Source organism: Gossypium hirsutum, chromosome A09 (assembly GCF_007990345.1).
Source record: "Gossypium hirsutum isolate 1008001.06 chromosome A09, Gossypium_hirsutum_v2.1, whole genome shotgun sequence".
NCBI classification, from domain to species: domain Eukaryota; kingdom Viridiplantae; phylum Streptophyta; class Magnoliopsida; order Malvales; family Malvaceae; genus Gossypium; species Gossypium hirsutum.
Genome location: NC_053432.1, coordinates 74,938,032 through 74,963,351, shown reverse-complemented (window position 1 = coordinate 74,963,351; position 25,320 = coordinate 74,938,032). Strand labels below are relative to the sequence as shown.

The window sequence follows — 25,320 nt, the reverse complement described above, 5'->3', positions numbered from 1 at the left end:
TTGATCAGCATTTTAAAGCAGTTAAACGCATTCTTCGTTACCTACAGGGCACTTTGGATTATGGTATTCGGTTTTCTGCTGCTCCTTCTTTAGATATGGTTGGTTATTCTGATGCCAATTGGGGTGCTGATATTGATGATCGACATTCAACATCGGGGTTCTGTGTTTTTCTTGGAGGAAATCCTGTTGCTTGGGGTTCGAAGAAACAGCCGGTAGTCTCTCGCTCAACCGCTGAGGCTGAATATCAAGCCTTAGCCCATGTGGTTACTGAGGTGGTATGGCTTGAGTCTTTACTGTCTGAGCTTCATGTTTCACCTTCTCGGAAGACCTCTGTCTGGTGTGATAATTCTGGCGCAGTTGCTGTCTCTGCCAATCCAGTGATGCACTCGAAGTTTAAGCATGTTGAATTGGACTTATATTTTGTTAGAGAAAAGGTTATTGCTAGAAAGCTTAATGTGGGATATGTGCCTGCACAGGAGCAAGTCGCTGACATGTTTACAAAGCCTTTATCAGCACCACTGTTTACAAAATTCAGAACTTGTCTTAAGGTGGTTCCAAAAGGTTGACCGTTCAGCAAGAGTCAAGATGATGGGGGCATATTAGGAATGAAAACAGTTGAAGTTAGTAGTTAGTATCAGTTAACGTGGGTTATTGTAAACAGTTATTCAGTTAGCTGTTAGTTAGTTGTTAACGTTGAGTATTATAAATACTGTGTGCCATGTATTCTTTGATTGATTGAATATACAGATGTTCTTCATCTTCTTCTGTTTCTTTACCAAGAAAGGGTAGACTGTGTCTGTACCAGCACCGAGTTATGCTACAGATGATCTTCAAGCAAGATGTGGATAGTTCAGCTACGAACAATGTCCTAAAACCAGCAAATGCCCAATAACTTATTCAAGAGCCAGTTGATTTGGAAAGCATTAATCTGTACATAGGAGCGCCTCTATCTATAACATGTTGCTCCCAGTCCGAATGAATGCCAAATGGGTTCTCCTCGAGCCATGCATTTCCATTGATTCTTATATTGTATTGATCATGCGAAAGATGAAGTTTGCCCTTTCCGTACTGCAGAAACTGTTCTTTCATTCTCATAGCAACTGCTTCGACATCAGATTGCAGAAAGACCTGAGAATAAAATAACCAATAAACCAACTATATGACTCATTGTTGGCTTAGTTGCAACTGAGCATGGCCTTTTGTAAATCACATTTATTATCATTTGATTATTATCAAATCACTGCAATTTCAGATGTTCCAATTAAGGCCAATGTAAGATATAACTACCATCCGTTATGTTGTAATCAACAATGGCATAAAAGAACACAAAGGAAAACACATCCGATCAACTGCAAATAGTATTTTCAATTCTGAATTAATCTTGTTGTTGGTGATAATTTCATCAAAGAAGTGGAGGAATATTAGAACTTGTGATGCACATGATGGAACCTCAGGGGCTCATGTATTGCAACAAAATTATGTTACCTTCCCCTTAGATGCAAGAAGATCAGCCACTGCTTCAATTAACGACCTTTGCAGCATGCTCCACCTATTTTCTGGTTTGTTAAAATCCGGGTTTGGACACTAAATGGAAAAAGTAAGTATGCTTAAAGTTCAATATTTGCATAAAGGAGAGGAACAAAGCCTATTTTGCATTTCCAAAAAGAAAGAGAATATCACAACTTGAACTCAGTGACCATTGTTGTCTACCTGAACTGAAACAAGAACCAATTCTCCTGGGTAACTGGAGACAATGGAACGGAATGTCGTTGTTGCATTTGAACCAATAAAGTATCTACACATATGACCGAAGCAACATGGTGATGATTCTGAACTGAAGTCAGGTCAAAATTGATATAATTCTTCAATTAGTCTTTATCACAATACATCTTTTTCATAATAATTGCAAGAGCTCTTACGCGTTTCTTATGCCAGATTGATGAACAGAATCCAGACAACGTCTTACAAGCTGCGAAACTAGTACACTATAAAGATAGACCAACTGAAAGGTGAAATAATAATCTCAAAACCAAGAAAACAATAAAACAGACCTTTCCATTAATCTCCAAACCAAGAAAATTCAGATCCTTCCTGTTTTGGGCCATTCCCATGATAAAGAGTCCATTGCCTGCCATAGATAACCCAGATGCAAGAATTGATTATAAAGAGGAAAAAAGGCTCAAGGAACAGAATCATTCAACTAAGTGTGCCATTAAACTACATATTGTGTGAAGTAGTAAATAAATATAGATCATTATCAATAAGGCATTATTTGCTTTTGCTTTTTCTTTTGGGACTATAACAGGAATAATTTGTTCAAGGAAACATGATAAGTACCGCTTCCAATATCAACAACCAAAGGTTGGGATGCATCATGATAGGCCACACTCCAGTCAATCTCAAATGGGTATGCCTGCACAGATAGCATCCACTTTAAGCAGACTCAAAAATCTGTAACTCTTGGATCTTTGAATTGCAAAACTAAAACCATTAAGAACAATCCTTAGCATTTTATGCAAGATGAAATAAGGAATCAGTTCTGGAAGACAAAGAAATTTCAATGAGGCTACCTTTAGTATTTATCATACAAGTCAAGCACATTTCTCCACGGTCTTTGGAGTGAAAAGCAAAAAGTACAAGTATTACTCTAGGATATGATGCAAAAATCTAAAAAAATGTACTTTAAATAACAATATGACAGTAATGCGAAGTAAAAGTTGAACATAGATGCAGTTGGCGTACTCTATCTAAGGACATGACACCAGGCAGCTTTTGTTCTTTGAGAAACTCCCATACAACTGAAGCATTTTCTAGCACATTGAAAGAAGATAAAGAGTTTGATTCATTTTTTATTACTTTACGTGCTGTACTCCCAACAATTGTTATCTCACATTCACATTGACTCTGTTTGCAAAGCATCTGAGCCAATTTAGAAGTTCCAACTGTGCAAGGTTTGGAGGAACTGAATTTCACTGGACCAATCCATATAATCTTCTGTAATATGTTGAGCAAATGCATCAGGTAAGTCAGACCATGAGAATCACCAGAATTAGCATTGAGCTAATTGAAAATGGTTGACACAAAGAAAGCTCGAAAGACAAAAATGATACAGCCACGTATGGTTTTTTTTTTCTTTTAAAATAATAGGTATTGATAATTTCTTCATACATGCTTGCTTTACTGCATAAATGCAAATCAATTAAACAATAATTTCAATGGTTGATAAAAACATTAATAGTCACCATTGAACTTAACATCAAATTAAGGTTGTCAAATATACCGTTTGACATACTTTGCAGCTCAACCAGTAATATAAAGTGATTGATTTGTCTACCAGATCATGTCGCATATGTAACTAGGTAGCCAATCACGCCAATGTGCCCTAAATTTTCTAAAATTATGAATGTCAAAGTATTGAATGCCAAAAATCAGTGATGTTCTTGCAAGTTGATCATTTAATAGATCCTCAACTAACTAAGGATGCTACAGAACAATTTCACATGAAGGAGGACCTATGCTCAACCTAAAGTAACAAGCATTTGTCATAGTACTACGATATCCATTTCCACTTACCTTGGAGTTTGTTACCAAAGAATATATTTCTTCCAATGACCTAGGTCCAAGATCAACAGGTAGCCAACCTAAACAGAAAATTTTCTGTATGAGTACTTTAAAAGAGAAAAACCATTATCTATATATATTTTTATTGTAGAATTAGAAATTTAAATGGAATAGCTCAACCATATATCTAGTTTGCTATAGTCTAACGTACTTGCAAAAAGTATATGAACCATAAATGCAGGATAGCAGCATATTCATTTCCAATGGAAAGATGAATAAGATGAAGGAGAAATGGTTAAAAAATATGGCTACTACATTGTAAACTGTACAGCCAATCATTTGGTACTTAATTTCAAATTTTGGGCTAAGAATGTATTTAAAAGATAGCTTTTTCAGAAAACGGAAAAAAAGATCATTGCATCATAGTTTACATAGAAAAGAGGAACCAAAAACGAAAAGCAAAAGGAAAAACAATAAACACAATTATATAAGAATGGATGCAATTTTACTAGCTGAAACTCCATGAGCAGGAAAAACTTCCAATTCCGTAGGAAGATGCTGATTTGTGCACCAAAAATCTTTGGGATATGACATGAGAACGTTCTTATCATGTGCAAACTGAACAATGTCTAAAGCGGCTTTATGGGCATCACGTTCCACCAGATTAGTAGGAATACTGTGTCCTAAAGCACTCATTATCTGAAAGGACATTTGTCCAACAAAGACCAATGCATCACATCTAGATGCTAAAAATTGTAAAGCCGCTGCGTTGCGCTTGAGATTGCCTCCTCCAATCTGCATCAAGTCATAGCAAGTTACTGACAATTGAAGAACAAAAAAAATAGAAACATTTTCCTAGAATTACTAGGAAAAAAAAAACCATACAACTGCGAGATATGGTTTTTTCTTAGTTTTTGCAATCTTCTTTAGCTGATGAAGGTTTTCTTCAAAGGAAAAACCAGCCATAGAGGCATAGCAAAAACGAGCAACACCAACTGTTGATGCGAGAACTTTATGAGACTGACAAAATGAGTCATTAACAAGAATATCAACTTCTGATGATAAAAGTTCAGCAAACTTTGAACAGTTGGCAACTTCCTCTTTATATTCAGAAAGATTCTCAAGCAAAAAGATGTCTGCTTTCTGTAGGTCTTCCCTCCTCAGTGGTGATTTGCAAGAAATGCATCTTAAAGCAATAACATTGAGCTGGAGAACAGATGACAAGATATCTGAAATGTAGAGACAATAATATATTAACCGCAGAGCAATCCTTAAACTAATGGGTTTAAGGCTGGATAAAGAGTCAATTGTGCCTCATTATTTAATATCTGTACGGACCAGTATCTTTTGTTTATAGGCATAAATGAATTCCAGACAAGGTTGATGAAATGTTGTACTTTCATTTTGAGATGGCTCCTCCACTATATGCCAGTATTCCGAATGTTAACACAATAAGTTTAGGTTCTAACTTCTAACTGTTAATGGTCACCAGTAAAAGCTTCTCTGCTGAAAACGAGAACCATCAAGAGCTTAAACTAAAAGATGGAATGGCTTAAAATACCTGCAACAGCTTGTGCATCAAGAAGTTTGGGATTGATTTTCCTACTCCATTCACTCATGAGAATTACTTTAGCCCCACATTCGTGTAAGTACTTAATGGTGTACAGTGCTTTCGAAGCAGACTGAGAACTCAAATCCAGTTTTTCTCCAAGCAAAATGGTAGAATCAAATCTCACCATAACAACTTTTGCAACAAGCTCCTCTCGAGGAAACTCTCTAAGAGTTTGTACGTGTGGCAAGGCCTCCAATTCTCCTTCATCATAGAGACAAGTCTGGGTAAAAATCCAATTGGGAAAGAAAATTAAACTCAGCCACCTTAAGGGGAAAATGTTTTCACCAACTTAAATCAGCTTAAGCTAATTTAGCCAAGAAGGCATACAAATGCAGCTATAATAGCCAGCCCTACAACATAGAATCAATTCCATAAACCTACATTGTAAAATGTTTGTTTCCAAATTTTTTTTCTTTTAAGCATTTTACAGAATTAAGTTGTTGACATTCCATAGGTCATGCATATGGAGAATTCATTCAGATGATCAATGAGAAGACATATTCTGGCTTCTTTGAGTTATCTTCGTATTCTACACAGGGTTAATAAGACAATCAGCTTGCAATTGTCTTAAACTTCAAAAAATATGCTAACACTGCTCGTTCATAACTACCAATGCTCATCCATACCTATGTAATTCATAGAAAAAGAAAAACATTCACTCAAAGCAAGGCTAGGAAGCAAGGCACCTTTTCTTTATGTGACCTGTTAACATTACTTACAACCTCGAAACCACCTAGCAATAAAATAACTTTGTGAAAACAAAGAAAGAAAGAAAAAGAAGTAAGCTTGAACCATTAGTCTCAGTTTTCAAAATACATACCTCGGAAAGATAATTGGACGTTATTTATTGGAAAAGAGCATGACCCATGTTGAAGCAACTTCTTTTCTTTCCTAGGATAATTGCTGGAACTCAACTTGTTTAATGAAAGAGTTGTCTGGACTGTCTTCAAAACTGGACTCATGTTCTCCCTGCCAAAACAACAGGAAAAAGAGTTGAACAATACGAAAGGAAAATTGCTAAAAGTAAAGTCTAAAGATACAAACCTGCAATTAGATTCAATGAAAGCCAAGAGCAACTGAGTGCAATTTTCAGGACAGAAATTTCCTCCTTTGTTTTACTGCATTCTCTCAGCAACCAACCATAGATAAGAAGTCTTAAGAGTAGCTAATGAAATGCTGCGTTTAATAAAAGAAAGCAAATAATTTTCAGAATTATAGAAAAAAAAAATTCAGAATATAATATAACATGGCTAGTACGACGCCGTTTCCTTCAGAACTAAGATTTTAATATTGAAGTGGTTCCTTTGTCACTGTAGACCGTGTAGTGGGGATAGTAAAATAAAGTACAAAAAAGAAAAATTGTGTTTTCCGTTGGCTTTTAGGTTGTGAATTGTGGATCGACGCCGTCAACGATGGGATTAGGTTTCATGGTCGGCGTTTTGGGGGTTCTATTCCTCTTCCACGCAGCTTATTCCACAATTCAGTGTAAAATTCCGATAACTTGATATTCATCTCTGATCTGATTTGATGGATAAAGTTTTAAATTTTCTTTTTGATTGGGTTTTCCAGATAGGGGGCTATTGAAGATTATGGAGGAGGAGTTTTCTGGTCCGCCCATGAACGTAAGTTTGATTGTGTTAGATCTGATTTTGTTAAGAAAATTTTGTTCTTTAAATCTAAAGTAAGTAAATTGATGCGATAAGTGCAGGTGGTTTTAGAGTTGCTTCTAGGGTTTGTTTTCTGTATTTCAGCTGCTCTAACCGTGCCCGGGAATTTTCTCTCCATACATCCTGATTCTGAGGAGAATAGGTATGTAGAAACTATATATTTGTTTCTGTTTTCAGTGTTTATAAAGATAAATTATTGGTTAAACGTGGAGTTCAGCGGATTTATTTTCCATTAGGGATCAGATCAGATTATCTAAAGTTGTTGCTGTTTGCATTCATTAACTTTGTGGGGAAGAAGGAAAGTTCTGGGTCCTAAGAAATGTTACTTGGATTCTGCATTTTTCCCTGAAGTATCTATGATATTAGCAACATTTATGTTCAACACATATTAGCAACATTTTTGTTCAACACATATTCCTTCAGACACAGCCGTTGGGGCTTGACAAAAATGTGAATAGAACTTAGAAGATTGGGCATGTATGTGTTGAATATACCTTTATCTGGCGTTTTAGTCTGGGTAGCGTAGTAAATGAAGTTGATATTGATGTCTTAGGAATCATGATCATGTTCGGACTGCCTTTTAGCATCTTGTCTAGTTGAAATAAGCTGTGTGCCCCACATATGATGGTGTGATTGTATTTCATAAACTACCTTTATCAATTTGCTGTGCGTAATCTAACATTTGCACCTAGTGATTTTGAATTGAATGTTAGTAGGTAATCACAGGTGTGAATCTTCACCAGTTTTCACACAGACCAATATGCCATAGAAGGTCTTAGTGTGTTTAATCTTTGAGTATATCCTCTTGAGGAATTTTCCTCTACACTCCCAAGTAGATCCACAATCAGCTATATCTTTTGAATAATGAACTCAATGAGAATCCGGCCAAATTGGTTTTGACTAATCATTAATATAGCAAACAAGCACTGCAAACTTCTATGGTAATAAACACATTACTGTGCTTTGCTAAATTAATGGCTATAATGTAATTGCTCTCATGAACCTCTCAGCCACATGCTCATGCATACTGGCTGATTATTCTTTTCAATTTTGGTAGCTCTTCGACGTGATGCTTTCCATAAAAAGGTGTGCTTGTGAAACTTCAATATGTGATGCATAACTCAAATTGTGTTCGTAGGAAAGTGAAAATTTTAGAATTACTACTGTTGCTTTATTGTTGTACTATTATTATATGGCGCTCTGATATCGAAAAGTATAATCTGGAATGCAGGATTGTTTCTTTATCAGCAAACTTGGACTTTATGATCTTCAATCACAGAGCGAAAGCACTTCCTTCAGAAACTGATATGAAGCTGAAGCATTAAGATCAAAGAAGCTTCATAGTCCTTTGATTAAGGAGATTAGCACTGTTGGCAGGTCTGTTGAACGTAAGAGTAGAGAGCCTATGTCTTAGGTCATTGTCGATTGTTTTCTGAAGTGATAGTGTTTTTTAACCTTTCATTACTTGCTAGAATTTGGATTTTGGCTTTCTTGTTTACTTTTATGTTACTTTGCCTGACATACTGAACCAGGCCAGCAATTCAATATATTATTCTTCTTTACATTTTCTTCTGTCTGTAGTCCTAACCTGTTTCATGTTTAGCACAGAGCAAATTCTTGAATTTCCAATTATATCCAATCCAAAGTGGGTAGTAATTCTAAAACTCCAGCTATAATAAAATTTTAATCCTTTTGTTCATTACTGATGGTTTGTTGTTGAATTGCAATTGACTTCAACACAGTCCTCTTAGTAATCTTTTAGTAAAAGGATTGAGCCTATCTTATCGTCTACCTTTTAGATAGTTACAATGTTATCCAGATATGCAAGATCGACTGAACACAAACTGAAAATTTCTTCTGGGGTCCATAATTCTCTTATGTGTGGATCCTTGGGGTTTGTGTATTCTTTTCCATTCTATTGTCTTATGGTTTGAATCATGAATCGTGGGCTGTCGTGGACAATTTAACCATGCATGCACATTTGATGCACGATATTGAATCCAACGTCATGAATCTGGTACAAACAATTTTCCTCTGCAACCCAAAATCGGGGGCGACGTTTTGTGTACTAAAGAAACAGACGTGGCAGCATCGGCATCGATTGGTAGACTTGTCAAAGACAAAGCTCTGCAAAAGTGCAAAACGTATCATCATCTGCAAAACGTATCATCATCTGGTGCAATAATAGAGTTTCGGATTGATCTGTTGCTCGAGGAGTATCAAGTTGACCACCAACTCCATGCGAAATTCTTGAGCAAGAGTTGCAAAATAAATTCTGAACTCGGAAGATATGTTGTTCACATGTGAATGCAATAATGCTTGAAACTGAAACTCTGCAAATTTAACTAAAACGATGTGTACTTCCGTATAAATAAATAATCAATGCAATCCTAGGGTTCACATTTTAAGGGAGAGGCAGACAAGCTCAATTGACAAGAGTACAAAGAATAGCAGAATGCAATAAGATGTGTACTTCAGTATAAATAAATAATCAATGCAATCCTAGGGTTCACATTTTAAGGGAGAGGCAGACAAGCTCAATCGACAAGAGTACAAAGAATAGAAGAATGCAATAATGCTTAAAACTGAAACTCTGCAAATTTAACTAAAACGATGTGTACTTCCGTTATAAATAAATAATCAATGCAATCCTAGGGTTCACATTTTAAGGGAGAGGCAGACAAGCTCAATTGACAACAGTACAAAGAATAGCAGAATGCATATAAGAGTGTGCAATGAAGCAACTGAAGAGCAGTTTTCTCTCCGATTTTATGTTGCAAACCAAAAATGGTATAAGCAATACAATGTGTTGAAAATTCAGGACCCTTTAGAAAAGGGGAATTTCTCAGTTGTGCTCGAGAATGGGTGAGCTAAAGTTCTTTGGTGCACTCAGATATCTAGGATACTCACCATTTATCAAGTTACTAAATGTAGAAGAACAGGAATATCGTTCCACTCAAAAAGGGTGCTCTGGTCATCTTTGTAAAGCAAGATGAAGCATGGATGGAAAATCAAGGATCCACGCTACCCAAAAGTTTATTTTGTTAGTTATATGACGTGGCGGTTTATGATTTGTTGAATTTTTTTAACTGATATAACAATGTAAAGTGAATGATAAAAAAATAATTTAGATACCATTTATGATAAAAAATGAAGTTTAGGTACCAACTTGGAAAAAATGATATAATTTAGATACTGATTTGTGAGTTAAGCTATTTTTTAAATAGATTTAATGGTTTGAGTAATAGTTGGACTAAAGGAGGTGTCAATTTAGGAAAAAGGGTATAATTTAGGCACCAATTTGTGGATTAAACCTTTTAATAATAGTAAAATTGGACAAAAAAAATTAAATAAATAAATTCAGAGGACTCAATGTCACAAAATTAAAGTATAAGGACTATGTTTTAAATTATAAAAGCATATAAGGAGTTTTGACAGATTTAAACCAAAAGAAAATGTTTTGAGTCCATCATCGTTATTTGTACAGTTCTGAAGCCCGGAACTATGTGATGGGCTTCTTATAAGCGATCGTCTTCTAAAATCAACTTGGAACTGCCTCCTCCCCTCAAGCGGCTCCCTCACATCAACAACAAACTGTCAGCCGTCGCAGGTTACTCAGTCATGCCATCTTTCCTTTGAATCTCTGATACATGTTTCAGTCTGAACTGATTACTACAATTTTTGGGTGTGTAGTGGATAGATATGTCTTTTAGGGGACGAGGACGAGGGCGGGGAAGGGGATTTGGTGGGCGTGGCTTTGGTGGGTACGTACCGCCAGAACCCTTTGTGCTTTTCCCTGTAAGTGATGTTCAACTACTTTGTTTTCCAGGCATGGGTTCTGTTGTAAACTATACACAATGGTTGAAGATTATGTCGCCTTATTTTGGGGGATTTGCAGGATATTGAACTACCTGATGTAAAAGCTGTGCCTGAAGAGAAAACCTTAGTCGTTTGGAATTCAAGGTTGCTAAACTATTGGAAAGCCTCTCCTTACTATCTTGAAGAACATGTTTCAAAGAGTGAGTGTTTCAAATTGTAGCTTTTTTTTAGTTTGAATTGGTTAACGCATTTCATTGTTGTAAATGCATCATATATTTTGCTTCAAGTGAATGATCTTGTTGCGCCTAATCAATAATATTTTAACCTTTTTTGCTTCTTCAAATCAATAATCTTTGAAAATGTGAGAAGACAACTTATAAAGGGTGCTTCTTGAGAAACAAACAAGTTTTTTCCTTCAGTCGTGTGAAAGTTAATGCTCAAGTGCATAAAGCAAAATGTCAAACTAAGCATTTGTAGCAGTTGAACTCTATGGTATGGTATGGTATAAACTCGTTGGAATTTCCTTTTTTTTTTTTTTTCTTTTTTTGTCATTAAATTGCATGCCGCATGTCTACAAGTGTGTCAGCCAATTTTCTTAGATGCAATCTTATACTTATTGTTGTTAACTTTTCCCATTTTCCAGCTGCATGCTGATATTCTTCTTGCAAATTCATATGTTATGCTGGTTATATTATACCTGTTTTGATATTTCCCTAAATGTTATGTTAGAAAGCCAGAGTATGGATATTGAAAGATTTTCTGACTGGGGGAAGCCAAAGAACACCTCAAAACGGGATAGCCTTAACCAGGTTCTACAACTCCAATCTCATAATTTTCCTAAAGAATTGATTGGAGGTTTGCAACTGAAACCACTTATGGAAATATTTACCTGATTGTAATGATATATTTTTATATATTGTACTTGAGAGCTTTCATCTTTCCCTTTGCTGGTTTGGTTACAATCGAACATTGGAATTTCAGATTCAAAGAGAGCGCAGCGAAGTGCCAAAAGAATGCGATGGAATCTAGACTCAGGTTTGAAACGGAAGCATGTCTTTATTCTTCATTGTTTTCCTGTATTTCATATTATATATTTATTGCTTGGAGTAATAGACAGTGAATGGATTCCTCTAATCGACATAATTTTTTGACTTTGTGTACCATGAAGAAACTCTCAACCTTCTACATGTATATGATATACGGGCATTACCAGTCTAGAAAGTGCTTCTATAGTCATTAAGCTAGCTGCTTATCATGCCACTATAGAGAGGTGGTTTAATGCTATGTTACTCGGACTGGGGTGTAGGTGTCAGATTAGGGTATCTGTTAGACACATAGGTTCATTTCTTTCCAAGATTTTCATGTATAGGTCTTTGGAGCATCATATCTTCATCCTCATGTTGGATTTGGGCACTTTAGAAAAAAATGAAGAGTCAAAGTAACAGATTTAATGGGCTCAGCAATCATACTTCCCTACACTCCTGTGATGATTTTGGAATATTTGATTTGTTTGAAATGATCTCAGAGTAGCTGGACCTCTGTGACGGAATGATTGTTTCCAAGTAGGAAAACTTAATTGTTTTGGACCCAAAGCTTAACACAATCGATTTATCATCATCCTTAGAAGATGGCATCCAACAAGTTTGGTGTTCGAATTCCAACATGTGCAACTTTTCACTATCGTTTAGGTTATCATTCTTTCAAAGTAAAAATAGAAGTATGTTGTTTTGCTCCAACTTGAACTTAAAACCTCTGAGTCGAGCAACCTAGCCTTGGTTCCAACCTTCCCTGTCATAATGATGTTTTCTACTTAATGGCTTAAGAAGAGTATCAACATCTTTCAAATCTCAGTTTAACAGTTTAAATAACCTATTCTGGTTTTCATGTTTCCTATTTGTGAACAGGCCTGGAGAAATTGGATGTGTTTGAGAAATTTGAAAAGGTAAAATTTCCTACCATAGCTCATTAAGCGTATGCTTTGGACTTGAATTAGCAGCTTATTTTTTTTAAAAAAAAAAGGAAAACCTGTTGGAACTTGATAAAATCTCTGCTTTGTTGGTGTTCTTTTTTGAGTCTCTTTCATAATGGATGCTTGTTGGCCTTAATAGACTCATTGTTTACTTGCCAGGATGGAGACAAAGAAGGAAAGGAGAAAGGTGATGGAGAAGAAGAAAATTCAGATGAAGAACAGGGAGCACAGTCTGACGAATCATACAGCGATGATGGAGATTATAATGAGGTTAGCGTAAAGCTTGAGATGCTAAACACTTTTGAATCCAAATGTTGCTTAGTATTAATTCACATGATACCAGCATCTGTTATTCCCTTTAGAGTTTAAGGAGCCCTTTAAAGAACCTACCATAAATGTATAATCTATTTGGAATTTTGTTTCAAATTGTGTTCCTAATAATGTTTACAACTTTGCAGAATGAACATTTCGATGATGATGAAGATGATTATAACATAGAAGATAACCATGATGGTATGCATTTTCTTTTTCATCTGCTTACTATTTGCAACTGAATCTGCGTCTAATTGTTACAGATCGATAAATGTTTAACTTTTCAGTATGTATGGGAATAGAATATTGAGTTTTTTTTTTTCCCTTCAACTGTTACAGATGAACCTATATATTAGTTGCTCTTCAATTGGAATGGTGGACTTTTTGAAGTTCACTCAATCAAGACAAGGTGCCTGCTGGTGACATGATGGTCGCCCGCCATAGTACCTGCATCGCGCAGTGCGGTACACTAGTATTAGTTCAAAATAAATATACCATGCTTTCGTAACATGTTTAGTTACCTTGTATATTTCACCATAACAGCACATTAGATACATGGAACGCATGGTAAAGAGCAAACTCCAAATTGACTATATATATTGTTAAATTATCTTTTTGTACTCTTCATATATTTGACATTTAGTTTTTTTCTTTTTTTTAAAAGAATTTAATACCTGTACTTATTAAATTTAAAAATCCAAATTACAACTAAAATTATTTTCTTAAATTTATTAAATTAAATTTATTGATGTAATATTTTGAAATAAAAAAAAATCTCATTTGATAGCGCCATTTAACAAAAAAAGAAAGAAAGAAAATATTGTAATGAGGTTGAATTTAAAATATTTTAAAATTTTCAAATTGAACATCTAATAAATAATCCATGAATTTGATAGATTATCATGAATGTGACATTTTTCAATATTTATGAGGTTCCTATAAGGAAAACCTAAAATACAATTTTAAGACTGATTAAGTTCCATCGGAAATTCCGTGGTTTGTCTGAGAATAAACTCAGCTCTCCTTTTCTTATCGTCCCTCTCCTCATTACGTAAAAAAGCTGTTGTCCCCCTCTCACCTTTCTTCTGCAAGCCCAAATCTAGCGGCTCACCCAAGATTTTCTTGCCGGTTCTAAACTTGAAATGAACAGCAGCCCTCTTTTCGGGAAGGTGCAGTTTTCCACCATCTGATGGCCCCCCTTTCATTGCTTCAATGGCAGGAGCAAATGCCTCTAGCATGGAAACATGATCACCCTTCCTTGCTTCATCAGTAAGCTTAGCTGGGGAAACAACCAGCGAAACATCTTTCTCTCCTGGTTGCAGTGGGGCAGCAAGAAAAGGATTACTTTCACCCCCTTGTACTTTTTCCTTTTCGGCATCCGTGGCCAAGGAAGCTGAAGTTCCAGAAGAACCATTACATACCAGCCTCTGTTGCAACTGCAGCAAAGCCTTCTCGGCCTTTCTCCGCTGCCTTCCTTGCTCAATCTTATCAGCACAAGGATCCGATGCCCTCTCATTCCACATGGGTGTATGAATATAAGTGTGTGGATCAGGGAAAGCTGGCAACCAAGTTGGGATATGCTTGCCCGGAGGCTTTTCATTCATATGCTCAAAACTTGGAATCAACTTCCTATTTCTAACAATTGGAAACTTCGGCACTGGCTGAGCAAATGGGGTTTCCTCTTCCGAACCCACAAACCGAATTATTTCCCTAACTGTGCCAGAGCCTACAAGACAATGCCCAATATCGGAAGCACTCGGAAATCCATGTGAAGCTTCCCACTCTTCTAAAGCCCGAGTTATATCAAACAGATTGCATTCCGTCCTACCAGCTAAATTAGCATGAAAACTTGCATTTCTTCCTAAGTCACAAAGGTAACAAACTAAGATATCAGTAAGAGCCTCCAAAGCAGACTCTTTAAATCCCTGAAAACCTACACTCTCGCATATCTGTGCCACCGCAATCTTTGAAACCGCTCTTCCAAATTCATCAGCTTTCAGTCTTCCCGGCGACAACCTCTGCTGGTTTTCACTCTTTATTGTGTCTCTTGTACTTTTCACATCTCCATGGCTCATGTTCAAAACCTCATATCAAATTTTACACCATTTTCCTCAAAATTCTCATATTATATTTTCTTTCATCCCATTAATCCCCACCTAATTGCTCATAAATACTCGCCATCACCCTCTTATCTTGTTAATTGGAAAAGTCCGATCAATGAGAAAAAAAACCCGAAGAAAAACAGACCCAGAATCTTTTTTCCCTATATATTCCCCAAAAAAAATATAACCAAAAAAATTACAGCTGATCCGAAGAAACCCTAGATAAAGTCTAAGCTTTTACGTCTACAAAATCAAAATTGAGGATAAAAAAGATTCGGAAGCTTACCAGTCATCCAAGAAATTCAAAAAAAAAATCTGTAATGATGAACAACTTCAGCTGAACTAAAGAAGCAGAGCCTAATTTTAAAGCCACCCAACCCGAAACAAAACCCTAAGAAATACTTTTAACTTTCCTAGAGGTATTAGCAGCTTCCAATAAAGGGTCAAGGAAAATGGAGGGAAAATTTACGAAACTGAAAAAAAAAATCCTTCTAAGACCCTAAAAAGGTGCGGATCAAGCAAAATCGAAATTCGAGAGCCGTGAGAGTGAGAGGGGTGGATGCAGGGAAAGGGCGCTTTGGGTTTATTATTTAGACTTCTCAGGTAAACGAGTATTAACATTATACTCGCTTTGTTTTTGGGCCTATAAGGCTAGCCCAAAACTATATCGTCTTACTATAAGAATGGTTTTTCATTAAACCTGGCAAAGATAAGAGCTTGGCTTGTGGTTGTGAGAGAGGAGAAGAAAAGAGTGAAGCTTCGGAAATGGAGAAGTACTTTGGGAATGCATATAGAGGTGACCCGGGGGTGCCCCATGCGGGCCCGGACCGGTTCGTGAATATATGGATAGGGTCGGCTGCTTTCTCTGTACTCACTTGGTTCAACCCTTACATGTGGCAGCTCACAAATCAATTCAAGTAATTTTGGTTCAACCGACTTCTCTCCTTAAATTCTTCTGTTTCATCTTTTCTCCCAGTTATATATATAGGGTTTATGTGACTTCTGTGTTTAATTGCCTCATGCGTTACATGTAGGGTTTATGGGAATTAGGTTGTACTGTCAATATATATTTCCTCTCCTAGTTTTGTTTCATCTTTCTCCTATTTTTTCCTTGTTAAATTCCATATTATAAAGTTGATATATTGAGTGTATTATGTATCTATGGACGGCACAAGACAGGTTAATTCATTGTTTCCATTTATCTTATGGTGTGGTTTGATTGGGATAGCAATAGTGCAGTGGGGTTGGGTTGTAGCATTTCTTCCTTTTAGAAGTCTCAATCCCCTTTTTTAAGCAGGTTTCGAATGAACAACTTCCAGTTGTGGAAGATTTCTATTGCTTTGTTGGTAGCATCTTTTTTTAGCAAGTTGCCTTTGTGCATATTTCTGTTCCTTTTGGAATTCATAGCCATTCTTCTCACCAGATTGAGTTAGACAAGTTTGGCTTATTGACAGTTTTTGCAAGAATTCCATTTCATAATGCTGGAATTTGTCTACTTCGTTGCTTCTCATACTTTTCTCTGCAATATTCCTGGATTTTGTCTCAGTAACTTTGGTCTGCTTCAGGGCATATGCAAGACACATTTTGATTTGTTAATGATGTAGCTTACCGGAGTCCGTACCCATTTCATCAAGTATCCTTATATGGATTCAAATGATTCAGTTTTTGCTAAGAATTTGCTTACGTTCTTGTTAGTCTTAGCCAATATGAATATTTGATGTTCTAATCTATCTACACCAACCTGTATGCCTCTCAGCATTGTATTTCTTCAGTGAAACCATTGCATATTTGGAAAACGGGCTGTTCATAGGTGTCAGATTCTGCATTATACTAATCTAGCATTCATTTATACGTTCCTCTTCATCCTCGATGTCGCATGTTTCAGAGTTGCTTTTTATTTATTAATTTGGAGTATGTCAATTTGTAGTTGGCATGACAAAGCAATGATATTTGAACATTACCATTGGAAGAAAGCGAAGGCTAAGAACCAACCATACAAATTTAAGGTTCGTTGTCTGTTATCTTTTGTTGACAAACTTTCTTAAAAAGTACTATACAAAGTCCTAGATGCCTTATACGAAGTTGACATAAAGCATTCTCACAAACCCTTCTCTTTTGTTATTTTCAGTGGAATGAGTACATGGACAAGGATCACAGGGACTCGTATTATTTCAACTGGCCTGTCTACTTCCCATAGTGTTTCTTTCATGTAGGCATGCTCTTTGATAAGTAGTTCAGACAAAGAGGACTTTACCTGCCTAAAAATTTATGTTATCTTTATTGCTTTGTCCCTTCTTCCCGACTCATTATGCTGTTTTAACTCTACCCTATCGTATTATATGGTGAATGTTATATGGTTCAAGTAATAACAGGATCTTTTGTCAATTTTTGTCATGGTTCTTATGATGCTTTTGAGTGAAATGTACTGCAAATCTGCTAGTCGTTAATGCTATTGGAAACAGGATGGGAAGATTGTTGTTGAGTCCTAGGTTGTAAGTTGAAAAAGATTTGTGCACATCCCTGGATAACATTAGTGAGTGATTGTGCTGCCATTGACTTGTTTTCAAAAGCTAAGGCAAGTTTGGGTGATAATACAACCTGTGCCTTCCCGGGTTTTAAGCAAATTCCGGCTTCAACATATCAGGTTGAGCTAGTTATGGGATCATTTGCATTTGGCTTGATATCTGTTTCAATCTGGGTTAAATGTACAATTTGAGGCTTGTACTTTCACATTGGGCCCGAACTTTTTTTTAAGTTAATCTCTAAGTTTAATCATTGTCCTTATATTGGGATTTAAATAATTTTTTGGTTCAAGTTAATTTTTGCATTTGACAATTATTTTTATTGTGTTTGAAGTTAGAAAAAAGTTTAAAAAAGAATTTAGGTCTAATGTGGGAATAATTATTAAGTTTAGGAAATTAATTTTACCAACTTAAAGATTAAATTGAACAAAAAAAAATTAGATCCTAATGTGGGAATGATTGTGGAAAAAAAATGGATTAACCCTTTCAATTTCAATGGATCGCTGTTGATCTAGGCTAGTAACTAACTGTTGCAACCGGTCCTTCGAAAGTTGTCAATGAAATAAAAATAGTGAATGATACAAACATCTGGGTGGAAAATTTTGAGCCTGCAATGGGATAATCTTGTTACGTTATTAATGAGTAATCAAACTGGTAGCAGTAAGAATATAAGATTGAAATTTCTATTTTTCAAGTGAAACAAGAATTTGGTTAACTCGATTCTTTCATGTTTATAAATAAGTAGAATTGGCTGAATTGAGAATTCATTAGGATATGATTGAACTTAAATATGATTGAAGTTGAAGGATTCATTTAAAATCAATAAAAAATAAAAATTAATGGTCAAATAAATTTATAATTTTATTCAATTATTTAATTATTATTAGATTCCTAAAGGAATGAATTAAATTAATTGATTCCACCGCTGATTCGATTTTTAGCTCTAGAATTCAATGATTAATCTCAAATTGAATAAAAATTAAGGAACACTCCCATGTCACAGAGTTTACTTTATAAGCTTGACACGTAATCGACCACTTGGAGACGTTCTTTGCCAAGAACTTTTAAAGGAAGTTGTTTAAATCCTATCTAGGAACAGAAGCCAAAGGGAAAAAGAAACCCCCCCCCTCTCCTCTTGAAAACAGGCAATGGCGTTTATTCAATATTCATCTCCTTGTTTCAGAACAACCTCATTTCCTACTTTATCAGTGCCCATCAGAGCTTCTTCACGTCTGTCTCTGCCAACCACTTTCAGAAAATGGGTCGCACATTTTAGAGTCAAGTCCTTGAACTGGGTCTTCTCTGGTGCTCTTGCTCTTACATTATCTGCAGCAGGCAAGTCTAATTAACTTGTAATGAATGCTGGTTATGCTGCTTTCTTAGTAATATTGCTTACGGTCTTGAGCACCACTTTGTTTACTTTAGAATTAGTCACATCATTACATTATACAAGTTCCCAATGCTGTGATGTTTTGGCTTATTATTTTTGTCAAGCAAAATGGGGCTTATCACGCCAACATTTTAGGGGTTGGGTTCGCGGAGGCAAAAGTCGGGGTTAACAAGCCGGAATTGCTTCCTAGAGAGTTCACTCCAGTGATTGATGTAGCAGGCTTTCTCTCTGATGGCCAGGTTTGGTTTCTTTCAATTATTTTTTACTTCTTCGTGGGACAAAATGTTTGGATATGGAATATTGGTAAACGTTGAAACTAATGAGAAACTATTAAACTCTTCAAGCCTTCAAGGCATATAACGAATGTCACATAGTTACTTTTATAAACCTCCATAGTGCAATGGAGTTCAGTGATTCACTATGTTTTTCATTGATGAAATCCATCCACCTAGCATTCATCAGTGTAAAATTAAAGTTATCTGGTTTGGTGATACAAAACTTAAAGGGCTTCCTTGGTTTTGTTCCATTTATGGAATAGTTATTCAATCTTGGTTGAGCTCTTTGTGTCTTCCAAACGTAAGAGGAGTTCTATTTATAAGCAAATATATATACTTTATAAACATTGCCGTCCGCATAGATGTCTTTCATATAGACATAACTGGCCAAATAGATATATCTTCTTATAGACATAACCGTCCAAATAGATATATGTTTGTATAGACATGAATTTTTTAAATATATCTTGTTAAAGACTTGTAACATTTGACAATCACATACAAGTCATGTGACATTATTTTGAAAATGTTCCAACATTAAATGTGTTTTTTTAATGATTTCTTCCTTTAACTTGGCTTGTTTTGCAAGATGAACAACTTTAGTTTTTACATGACATATTTCATAGTGATTGAGTACATAAGGCCCTTACATGTTAATTGACCAATAATTATATCAAATTGCATGCTTAGATCCGTACTTTTGATCCTCATTCTCTCTAGTTTTAGCTCTCTCATACTCATGTTTGCTAAGGTACCGTAAAATGGGAAAAAAAAAAGCTTTTTGAGCATGCTGTCCACTTTTTTGAAATGTTATTGTTTATCCTCTGTGCTCTTATTGAGGAAAAAGCGATAAGAGTTAAAACTACAATTGCTATTTTCAAGGAAGCTCGAGGAACAAAAACATTCATTTCATCTTGTCTTCTGGATAGTAAGCCAAACTCTTGTTGGAAGAAGCAAATATAATTAATAGATAAATAATGCTACTGCCTTTTACAAACGGAAGATTAATACTGACACCAGACTGTTAAACCTCAGGAGAAAAGACTCATTCAGGAGATCAGTGATATCGAAAAGGATACCGGCTTTAAGTTGAGAGTATTAGCACAAAATTACCCTGACACACCAGGTATGAGTAATATATAGTTTATGTGTCATTGATCTCACTGTGTGTGTGTTTTCTTATAATTAGATTTTCTCTTTAAAACTTATGTTTATTCTATTTGATTTAACTCTTTGAAGCTGTAAGCAAAGTTCAAAATTACTTAAAACTTCTCAAATTGCTACAGGGTTGGCAATCAAAGACTTTTGGCAAGTAGATGATCGAACTATAGTTTTTGTTGCTGATCCCACCTTCGGTAAAGAATTTGACTACGGCATTGTCTTTAAACTCTAATATGGTGGATGGAAAATTTCTAATTATGGATGGATTTTGGACCAGGCAATATATTGAATTTCAATGTTGGGGATTCTGTTGACTTAGACATTCCCCGAAGCTTTTGGAGCCGTTTGGCAGGGAAATATGGAAATATGTTTTACTGGAAAGAAAAGGTAAACTTGTTCTATCATCCTTGTATAAATCACAGTTTGTGTACGAAAATGTTCAGTTTATGCATGATTTTTTCCCTGAAAAGTAATTTTGAGTTATTTTGGCTGAAACAGGGGGAAGATGCATCTATTGAAGCTGCCGTCATGGCAATATCCAATTGCTTAAGAGAACCTGTGGGGCCAAATAATTGTTCCGAGGTAAAATAGCACTATATTAGTATTACAAGCATGATCAATTCCTTATGTTTTCGTTTTCATCCCGTTTGATAAATAGATCATCTGCAGCTCTTTGTATAGGTTGATATTATGTACTAGTAGAAACCAAGTTGTAAATGATTTTTTTACTTATTCTTCGGATGATCTACTACTCATATAATGTTTGTCAATTTGAATTGAAGAAATGAAACAATGCTGCAGATTTGAGTAGCATTAGAGATTTAGAAAACAATAAATAATCCATGTTAGAAACTCATGATGTATTGTCCTCATTTAAGGATCCTTAAACTTCTTGGATGTATATTTAACAATCTCAAAGGATGAACTGCAGACACTTTAAGAAAACAGGGATAGGGGACGACGCATTTCCCGGTCACATATTGTATTTATTATATCGGCATTTTGAAGCAGCATTTACTAAGACAAGCAAAAAAAGACATCAACTGCTGATCTAAGAATCCTCCTCGGAATATTTGTATCTCATAAGAATGACATTGTGAAGATACATGCATGCATGCATACATACATACATCGACACTCTGGTGTATGCTTCTGTTTCTGCAGAAGTCGTAAACACTATGGAATTTTACATGCAGGAGCATTGAACTAATAGGGGAAAAAAAGGAATAACATTAGCTTAATCATCCTGTCAGAAAACAATATAATGGAACTACACCTAGAGACTAGTTTTCTTTATTTTGTCTTCTAAGATGATCTGTAACTCTTCAGGTTGACAAGGGACAGTTAGAGCTCCCATTTGTTGGAATCCATATTCCTCTTTAGCTTGCTCTAATAGCCTTAAAAACGCTGGATTCCTCAGGTAACTCAGCTCCAAGATAAACCTCTTTGATTTTCCACCTTTGACTGCAATTACTGCAAAATGTCCTTCCTTCACATCGTTTGGTATCTTTGTTTCATCAACATCCTCATCATACTCAATGTTATTTCCATCGCGGCCCCTTGACGGTAACCCTGAGAGAAAACTCTTTAGCCTTTTCATCAAAAGCCTAACTATTACAAGCCCTGTATGACGTTCCCAGTTCTGCTGCATTTTCAGGCACGCTGGATAACTCTTGGAAATACTTTAGTGTTTGGTTTTGTGCCTGATTGGTGGATCCTAAGGCATTTATACTGGGGAGTTGAAGGAAATGGAAGCCAATGTGAAATTTCTGGGAGACATTATGGGGGCCATTTTCATATGGTTGGAGCCAAACTTATCATTTAATGCCATCTTCGATACTCCATATATTTAATTTCCATGCTTTCTCGTAGACCGGTGGGCTCTTTTGAAACGCGGTATACAGTACATCTATGCAATTGTTTTGATGTTTGCCGTAGGTTATGTCAAAATCGAAATCGAATCATACTATTTCACCGTAAAATCTAAAGGGAAAGTCGTCCGTCCTTTCCAAAACATGCGAATGAATGAATCTGACTTACACCTGTCATTTGAGCACATTACAGGTGAGATGAATTTGGGTTCGGTCAGATATTTCATATATGGTTGATAGTAGATTTACATTCAAGTCATTTGTATATTTTTTAATTGAATTTTACCTTTTTAAATATGTGTTTTGAGACTTTGAATTAATTTCTTTTTATAATTAAATTGAATTGGATAAAGTTCAAACTCATGTTTGTCATGTTTATGCAGACATAAGTACAAAAAAGGTTGTTCTAAACCAAAAGAAAATAGCTTTTGTTCTAACCCCCATTACTAATTGTCGGTTAAAGGGTTTCTTTTTAGCTGTTAGGTAACGAAAAGAATAGAATGCCACCTTGCCTATAGTAGATCATGCCTGTTTAAGTCTGTTTTCTAAATGCAGGCAGGAATCTACGACGGACCAACCTACAATATTTTTATTACATAAACGATTGAAGATTTATTACAATCCATTTTAACAAATCTCATTACCACAAAAACTATATATAAGAAAACCAGTTTAAATATTCCATTTAAATTTAAAACAATCAAACGGGTGTCAGCCGGTGGCTGTTATCTATTTTCTATTGACTTCAACAAACTTAAAAGGACGACCGTAAATTTGAGCGCATTAAGATTTCCATAGGTGATTTTAATAGTTACCATTAGACTATCATTGCAATCAAAGTCATAAGAGTTGGTCCCAAGCATTAAAGTGACTCAAGATGCAGGCATGGGGCAGGCAGCAGAGCAGAAATCATGGTGCCACTAAGTATGTATTTATTCTTACTTAATGATCCATTTAAACATCAAGTTGTCTGGCATTAACAATTGATTTTGTCTTCATAATGTTGTTGCTGAGAAAAGCAAAAGTTACCCATATTTGTAAACCAAGTGATTATACCTTTCCTCGATATTTGCAATTTTCAAAGCAAATGATGATATATACTTGGATATTTTGTTGGAACCGACAAACGAGTGGATCTGTTTTCCAACGATAGTCAAGATTTGAACGAAGTCAAGAGAATCCATCACAAATAATACATATAAGTGGAAACTTTTACCGTGTTGTACTACTGTGTACGGTTGTTTTGTCTGACGGTGGGGAAACAGATAGATGAAATTAACGAGTTCATGGGACCGTATAACAGTAGCGTCTGGTTTATAGCTTTGAAATGACAATGGCTGAGCATCCATGGTCTTTTCTTAATGATATTCCAAGGTTTTCTGCAAAACTCACTCAGTAACCTTACAATATTTCAGTCTAGAAAATAGCAAGCAAGCATTGAAAACTGCAGGTGGCTTCTTTTCATTGCCAAATGATTTTTTCCCAACTATTTTGAAGGCAATCTAATCATGTGTTTCCTTTCACTACTATGCATACTTTAAGATTTCTCACAAGCACCATTTTTCTGCATTTCCTCAAGTTCATTTATTGTAGTATTCAAGTAGGTGAGGTTACAGCTGGTATGAAGTGGAATTTCTTAACATAATCCTCGGCTTGGGAATCGTAAAATCGGTCGAAAATGATTACACTCATTAAAACTCTTTTGCTCATTCTTTAATAAAAAAACACAAATTCTGGTTGAAGGTAAGGCAAAGGACTGAGGGCTTCATGTGATATCCTAAGCAAGTAAGTACCAACTTTTCAAAAACGTTAAGGGGATAGTATTAGTTAAAATATACAAATGAAGACATGTTGATTCGTACAAGAACTCGAAAAAGTTTACAGAAATCTTTTTATTTGTTTTCCTAGTAGCTAGCTTCCTATTATGTTAGCTTTACATGTATCCCCAACTTTCAGTGCAAGCATTGTTGCTTCCTTTGCTGTGTTGTAGAATCTCCTGCAGTTCATGAGGTCGACAAGGGAGAGAAAGAGCCCCTTTCTGCTGGAATCCATATTCTTCCCGAGCTTGATCCATTAGACTTAGAAATTCAGGGTTTGTTAAGTGGTGTAATTCAATAAAAAACCTGTGTTTATTTTCCCTTCACTGTAAAAACAGTAAAAAATCCTTCCTTAACATCACCTGGCACGGCTTTACCAACACTCATGTCTTCATTGAATTTGGAATGGTTGAGCGCCGGAGATGCACTGTATGCTGAACTCGAGAATCCCTTTCGCAATTTTTTAAAGAAAGGCCTGAACATCATTAATCCTCTTCTGTTTTCTGCCATTTTCTTGATTAACAACTTCTCACTGAACTTTTGAGTTTTTTTTGAAATCTATGCTCCTTAATGCCAGACTTGGAGGGTATTTATATTGTTTTTGCATATAGATGATTGAAATGTCTAAGTAATGCTGTGGAGCCAATCTGTTACAGCCTAAATGCATCAACAGACACAGCATTATACTGTTCTCAAAATCTATATTCCTGTTCAAAGCTTTTCCTTGATTTTGCCTTATCTTTCCACAGGATATTGCAGATAAAGTGAGAATAAATTAGCATTTCTCGATGATAAGACCCTTTGCTTGATGTGGAAAACTGATACTTAACAGATGGTGTAACTTAACGGAAGTTAACCATAAATTGATTGATATAGGCCATTAACATATACGGTTTGATTATCTTAGTTTATATTCCCTCTTTAACATGGATTGTTAATAAAGGACTCTAATTAGCACTTGTTTGCCTATACGTAGAAATGACCGAATGGGGCCTGGTTAAAGGTGTTTGATTATTATTTCTGCAATTCTCTCAGTGTTTGTTTTATAGCATGCATGCATGCATGATCCGATTCATAGAGTTATACAATGAGAAAGAGGATAGGGCCAATCCGCAGGTGATTCTTTTTCTCCTATCAACTAGTAGGCCCTCCATGCATCTACTGAAATCTGCAGGCACTTAGATTTCAAGCGCAACTACGGATAAGAGGATGTAACTGGATAAGAATGCCAGCTTTGGAGGC

At 35.7% G+C, this 25,320-nt stretch overlaps 7 protein-coding genes across 13 annotated transcripts; 4 read left to right on the top strand and 3 right to left on the bottom strand.

Annotated features, from left to right (window-relative positions):
- Positions 1 to 700: 700 nt before the first annotated feature.
- Positions 701 to 6,362, bottom strand: LOC107889582 (phosphoglycerate kinase, cytosolic). Of its 7 annotated transcripts, none has more exons than XM_016814057.2 (14): positions 6,218 to 6,360; positions 5,994 to 6,142; positions 5,860 to 5,906; positions 5,123 to 5,393; positions 4,447 to 4,790; positions 4,071 to 4,356; positions 3,574 to 3,641; positions 2,743 to 2,994; positions 2,338 to 2,413; positions 2,052 to 2,128; positions 1,920 to 1,969; positions 1,711 to 1,834; positions 1,486 to 1,584; positions 701 to 1,128 (listed from the first exon to the last, which is right to left on the bottom strand). In XM_016814057.2, the coding sequence occupies exons 2-14, from the start codon at positions 6,133 to 6,135 to the stop codon at positions 898 to 900; spliced, it is 2,067 nt and encodes a 688-aa protein (XP_016669546.1). In that variant the 5' UTR covers positions 6,136 to 6,142; positions 6,218 to 6,360; the 3' UTR covers positions 701 to 897. The 7 variants fall into 7 exon arrangements, with proteins under 7 accessions (XP_016669546.1, XP_016669547.1, XP_016669548.1 ...); XM_016814058.2 differs by having other exon boundaries at positions 1,711 to 1,795; XM_016814059.2 differs by lacking the exon at positions 2,743 to 2,994.
- A 79-nt stretch (positions 6,363 to 6,441) lies between these two features.
- Positions 6,442 to 8,402, top strand: LOC107889583 (membrane magnesium transporter). Its single transcript, XM_016814062.2, has 4 exons — positions 6,442 to 6,658; positions 6,743 to 6,795; positions 6,882 to 6,982; positions 8,072 to 8,402. The coding sequence occupies exons 1-4, from the start codon at positions 6,586 to 6,588 to the stop codon at positions 8,163 to 8,165; spliced, it is 321 nt and encodes a 106-aa protein (XP_016669551.1). The 5' UTR covers positions 6,442 to 6,585; the 3' UTR covers positions 8,166 to 8,402.
- A 1,890-nt stretch (positions 8,403 to 10,292) lies between these two features.
- Positions 10,293 to 13,567, top strand: LOC107889584 (nucleolar transcription factor 1). Its single transcript, XM_016814063.2, has 9 exons — positions 10,293 to 10,450; positions 10,534 to 10,638; positions 10,739 to 10,859; positions 11,389 to 11,514; positions 11,641 to 11,694; positions 12,564 to 12,601; positions 12,788 to 12,898; positions 13,087 to 13,141; positions 13,280 to 13,567. The coding sequence occupies exons 2-9, from the start codon at positions 10,543 to 10,545 to the stop codon at positions 13,294 to 13,296; spliced, it is 618 nt and encodes a 205-aa protein (XP_016669552.1). The 5' UTR covers positions 10,293 to 10,450; positions 10,534 to 10,542; the 3' UTR covers positions 13,297 to 13,567.
- A 246-nt stretch (positions 13,568 to 13,813) lies between these two features.
- Positions 13,814 to 15,473, bottom strand: LOC107889589 (transcription initiation factor TFIID subunit 8). The gene is made up of 2 exons (XM_041076729.1): positions 15,329 to 15,473; positions 13,814 to 15,203 (listed from the first exon to the last, which is right to left on the bottom strand). The coding sequence occupies exon 2, from the start codon at positions 15,013 to 15,015 to the stop codon at positions 13,903 to 13,905; it is 1,113 nt and encodes a 370-aa protein (XP_040932663.1). The 5' UTR covers positions 15,016 to 15,203; positions 15,329 to 15,473; the 3' UTR covers positions 13,814 to 13,902.
- A 262-nt stretch (positions 15,474 to 15,735) lies between these two features.
- Positions 15,736 to 17,427, top strand: LOC107889588 (uncharacterized). The gene is made up of 3 exons (XM_016814066.2): positions 15,736 to 15,959; positions 16,970 to 17,048; positions 17,171 to 17,427. Exons 1-3 carry the CDS (start codon positions 15,808 to 15,810, stop codon positions 17,237 to 17,239), a joined length of 300 nt encoding a protein of 99 aa, XP_016669555.1. The 5' UTR covers positions 15,736 to 15,807; the 3' UTR covers positions 17,240 to 17,427.
- Positions 17,428 to 18,607: 1,180 nt separating this feature from the next.
- On the top strand, positions 18,608 to 21,203 carry LOC107889585 (thylakoid lumenal 15.0 kDa protein 2, chloroplastic). Its single transcript, XM_016814064.2, has 6 exons — positions 18,608 to 18,899; positions 19,090 to 19,193; positions 20,265 to 20,355; positions 20,516 to 20,584; positions 20,668 to 20,777; positions 20,889 to 21,203. The coding sequence occupies exons 1-6, from the start codon at positions 18,713 to 18,715 to the stop codon at positions 20,979 to 20,981; spliced, it is 654 nt and encodes a 217-aa protein (XP_016669553.1). The 5' UTR covers positions 18,608 to 18,712; the 3' UTR covers positions 20,982 to 21,203.
- A 152-nt stretch (positions 21,204 to 21,355) lies between these two features.
- LOC107889587 (auxin-responsive protein SAUR20-like) lies at positions 21,356 to 22,589 on the bottom strand. The gene has a single exon (XM_016814065.2). It carries the CDS (start codon positions 22,039 to 22,041, stop codon positions 21,667 to 21,669), a length of 375 nt encoding a protein of 124 aa, XP_016669554.1. The 5' UTR covers positions 22,042 to 22,589; the 3' UTR covers positions 21,356 to 21,666.
- Between the last annotated feature and the right edge of the window lie 2,731 nt (positions 22,590 to 25,320).

What these genes read in the sequence shown, in the direction of transcription:
- LOC107889582 (XM_016814057.2), bottom strand. Translation starts at nt 6,135, where the DNA reads ATGAGTCCAGTTTTGAAGACAGTCCAGACAACTCTTTCATTAAACAAG. An exon ending in TGCTCATGGAGTTTCAGCTA is followed by an intron (nt 3,642 to 4,070) that starts GTAAAATTGCAT and finishes TTTTCTGTTTAG; the next exon opens with GTTGGCTACCTGTTGATCTT. An exon ending in GTTTGGAGATTAATGGAAAG is followed by an intron (nt 1,970 to 2,051) that starts GTCTGTTTTATT and finishes CTAGTTTCGCAG; the next exon opens with CTTGTAAGACGTTGTCTGGA.
- LOC107889583 (XM_016814062.2), top strand. Translation starts at nt 6,586, where the DNA reads ATGGGATTAGGTTTCATGGTCGGCGTTTTGGGGGTTCTATTCCTCTTC. An exon ending in AGCTTATTCCACAATTCAGT is followed by an intron (nt 6,659 to 6,742) that starts GTAAAATTCCGA and finishes TGGGTTTTCCAG; the next exon opens with ATAGGGGGCTATTGAAGATT. An exon ending in TTTCTGGTCCGCCCATGAAC is followed by an intron (nt 6,796 to 6,881) that starts GTAAGTTTGATT and finishes CGATAAGTGCAG; the next exon opens with GTGGTTTTAGAGTTGCTTCT.
- LOC107889584 (XM_016814063.2), top strand. Translation starts at nt 10,543, where the DNA reads ATGTCTTTTAGGGGACGAGGACGAGGGCGGGGAAGGGGATTTGGTGGG. An exon ending in TCCTAAAGAATTGATTGGAG is followed by an intron (nt 11,515 to 11,640) that starts GTTTGCAACTGA and finishes TTGGAATTTCAG; the next exon opens with ATTCAAAGAGAGCGCAGCGA. An exon ending in GCGATGGAATCTAGACTCAG is followed by an intron (nt 11,695 to 12,563) that starts GTTTGAAACGGA and finishes ATTTGTGAACAG; the next exon opens with GCCTGGAGAAATTGGATGTG.
- LOC107889589 (XM_041076729.1), bottom strand. Translation starts at nt 15,015, where the DNA reads ATGAGCCATGGAGATGTGAAAAGTACAAGAGACACAATAAAGAGTGAA.
- LOC107889588 (XM_016814066.2), top strand. Translation starts at nt 15,808, where the DNA reads ATGGAGAAGTACTTTGGGAATGCATATAGAGGTGACCCGGGGGTGCCC. An exon ending in CAGCTCACAAATCAATTCAA is followed by an intron (nt 15,960 to 16,969) that starts GTAATTTTGGTT and finishes GTCAATTTGTAG; the next exon opens with TTGGCATGACAAAGCAATGA. An exon ending in ACCAACCATACAAATTTAAG is followed by an intron (nt 17,049 to 17,170) that starts GTTCGTTGTCTG and finishes TGTTATTTTCAG; the next exon opens with TGGAATGAGTACATGGACAA.
- LOC107889585 (XM_016814064.2), top strand. Translation starts at nt 18,713, where the DNA reads ATGGCGTTTATTCAATATTCATCTCCTTGTTTCAGAACAACCTCATTT. An exon ending in AAATTACCCTGACACACCAG is followed by an intron (nt 20,356 to 20,515) that starts GTATGAGTAATA and finishes AAATTGCTACAG; the next exon opens with GGTTGGCAATCAAAGACTTT. An exon ending in TGTTTTACTGGAAAGAAAAG is followed by an intron (nt 20,778 to 20,888) that starts GTAAACTTGTTC and finishes TGGCTGAAACAG; the next exon opens with GGGGAAGATGCATCTATTGA.
- LOC107889587 (XM_016814065.2), bottom strand. Translation starts at nt 22,041, where the DNA reads ATGCAGCAGAACTGGGAACGTCATACAGGGCTTGTAATAGTTAGGCTT.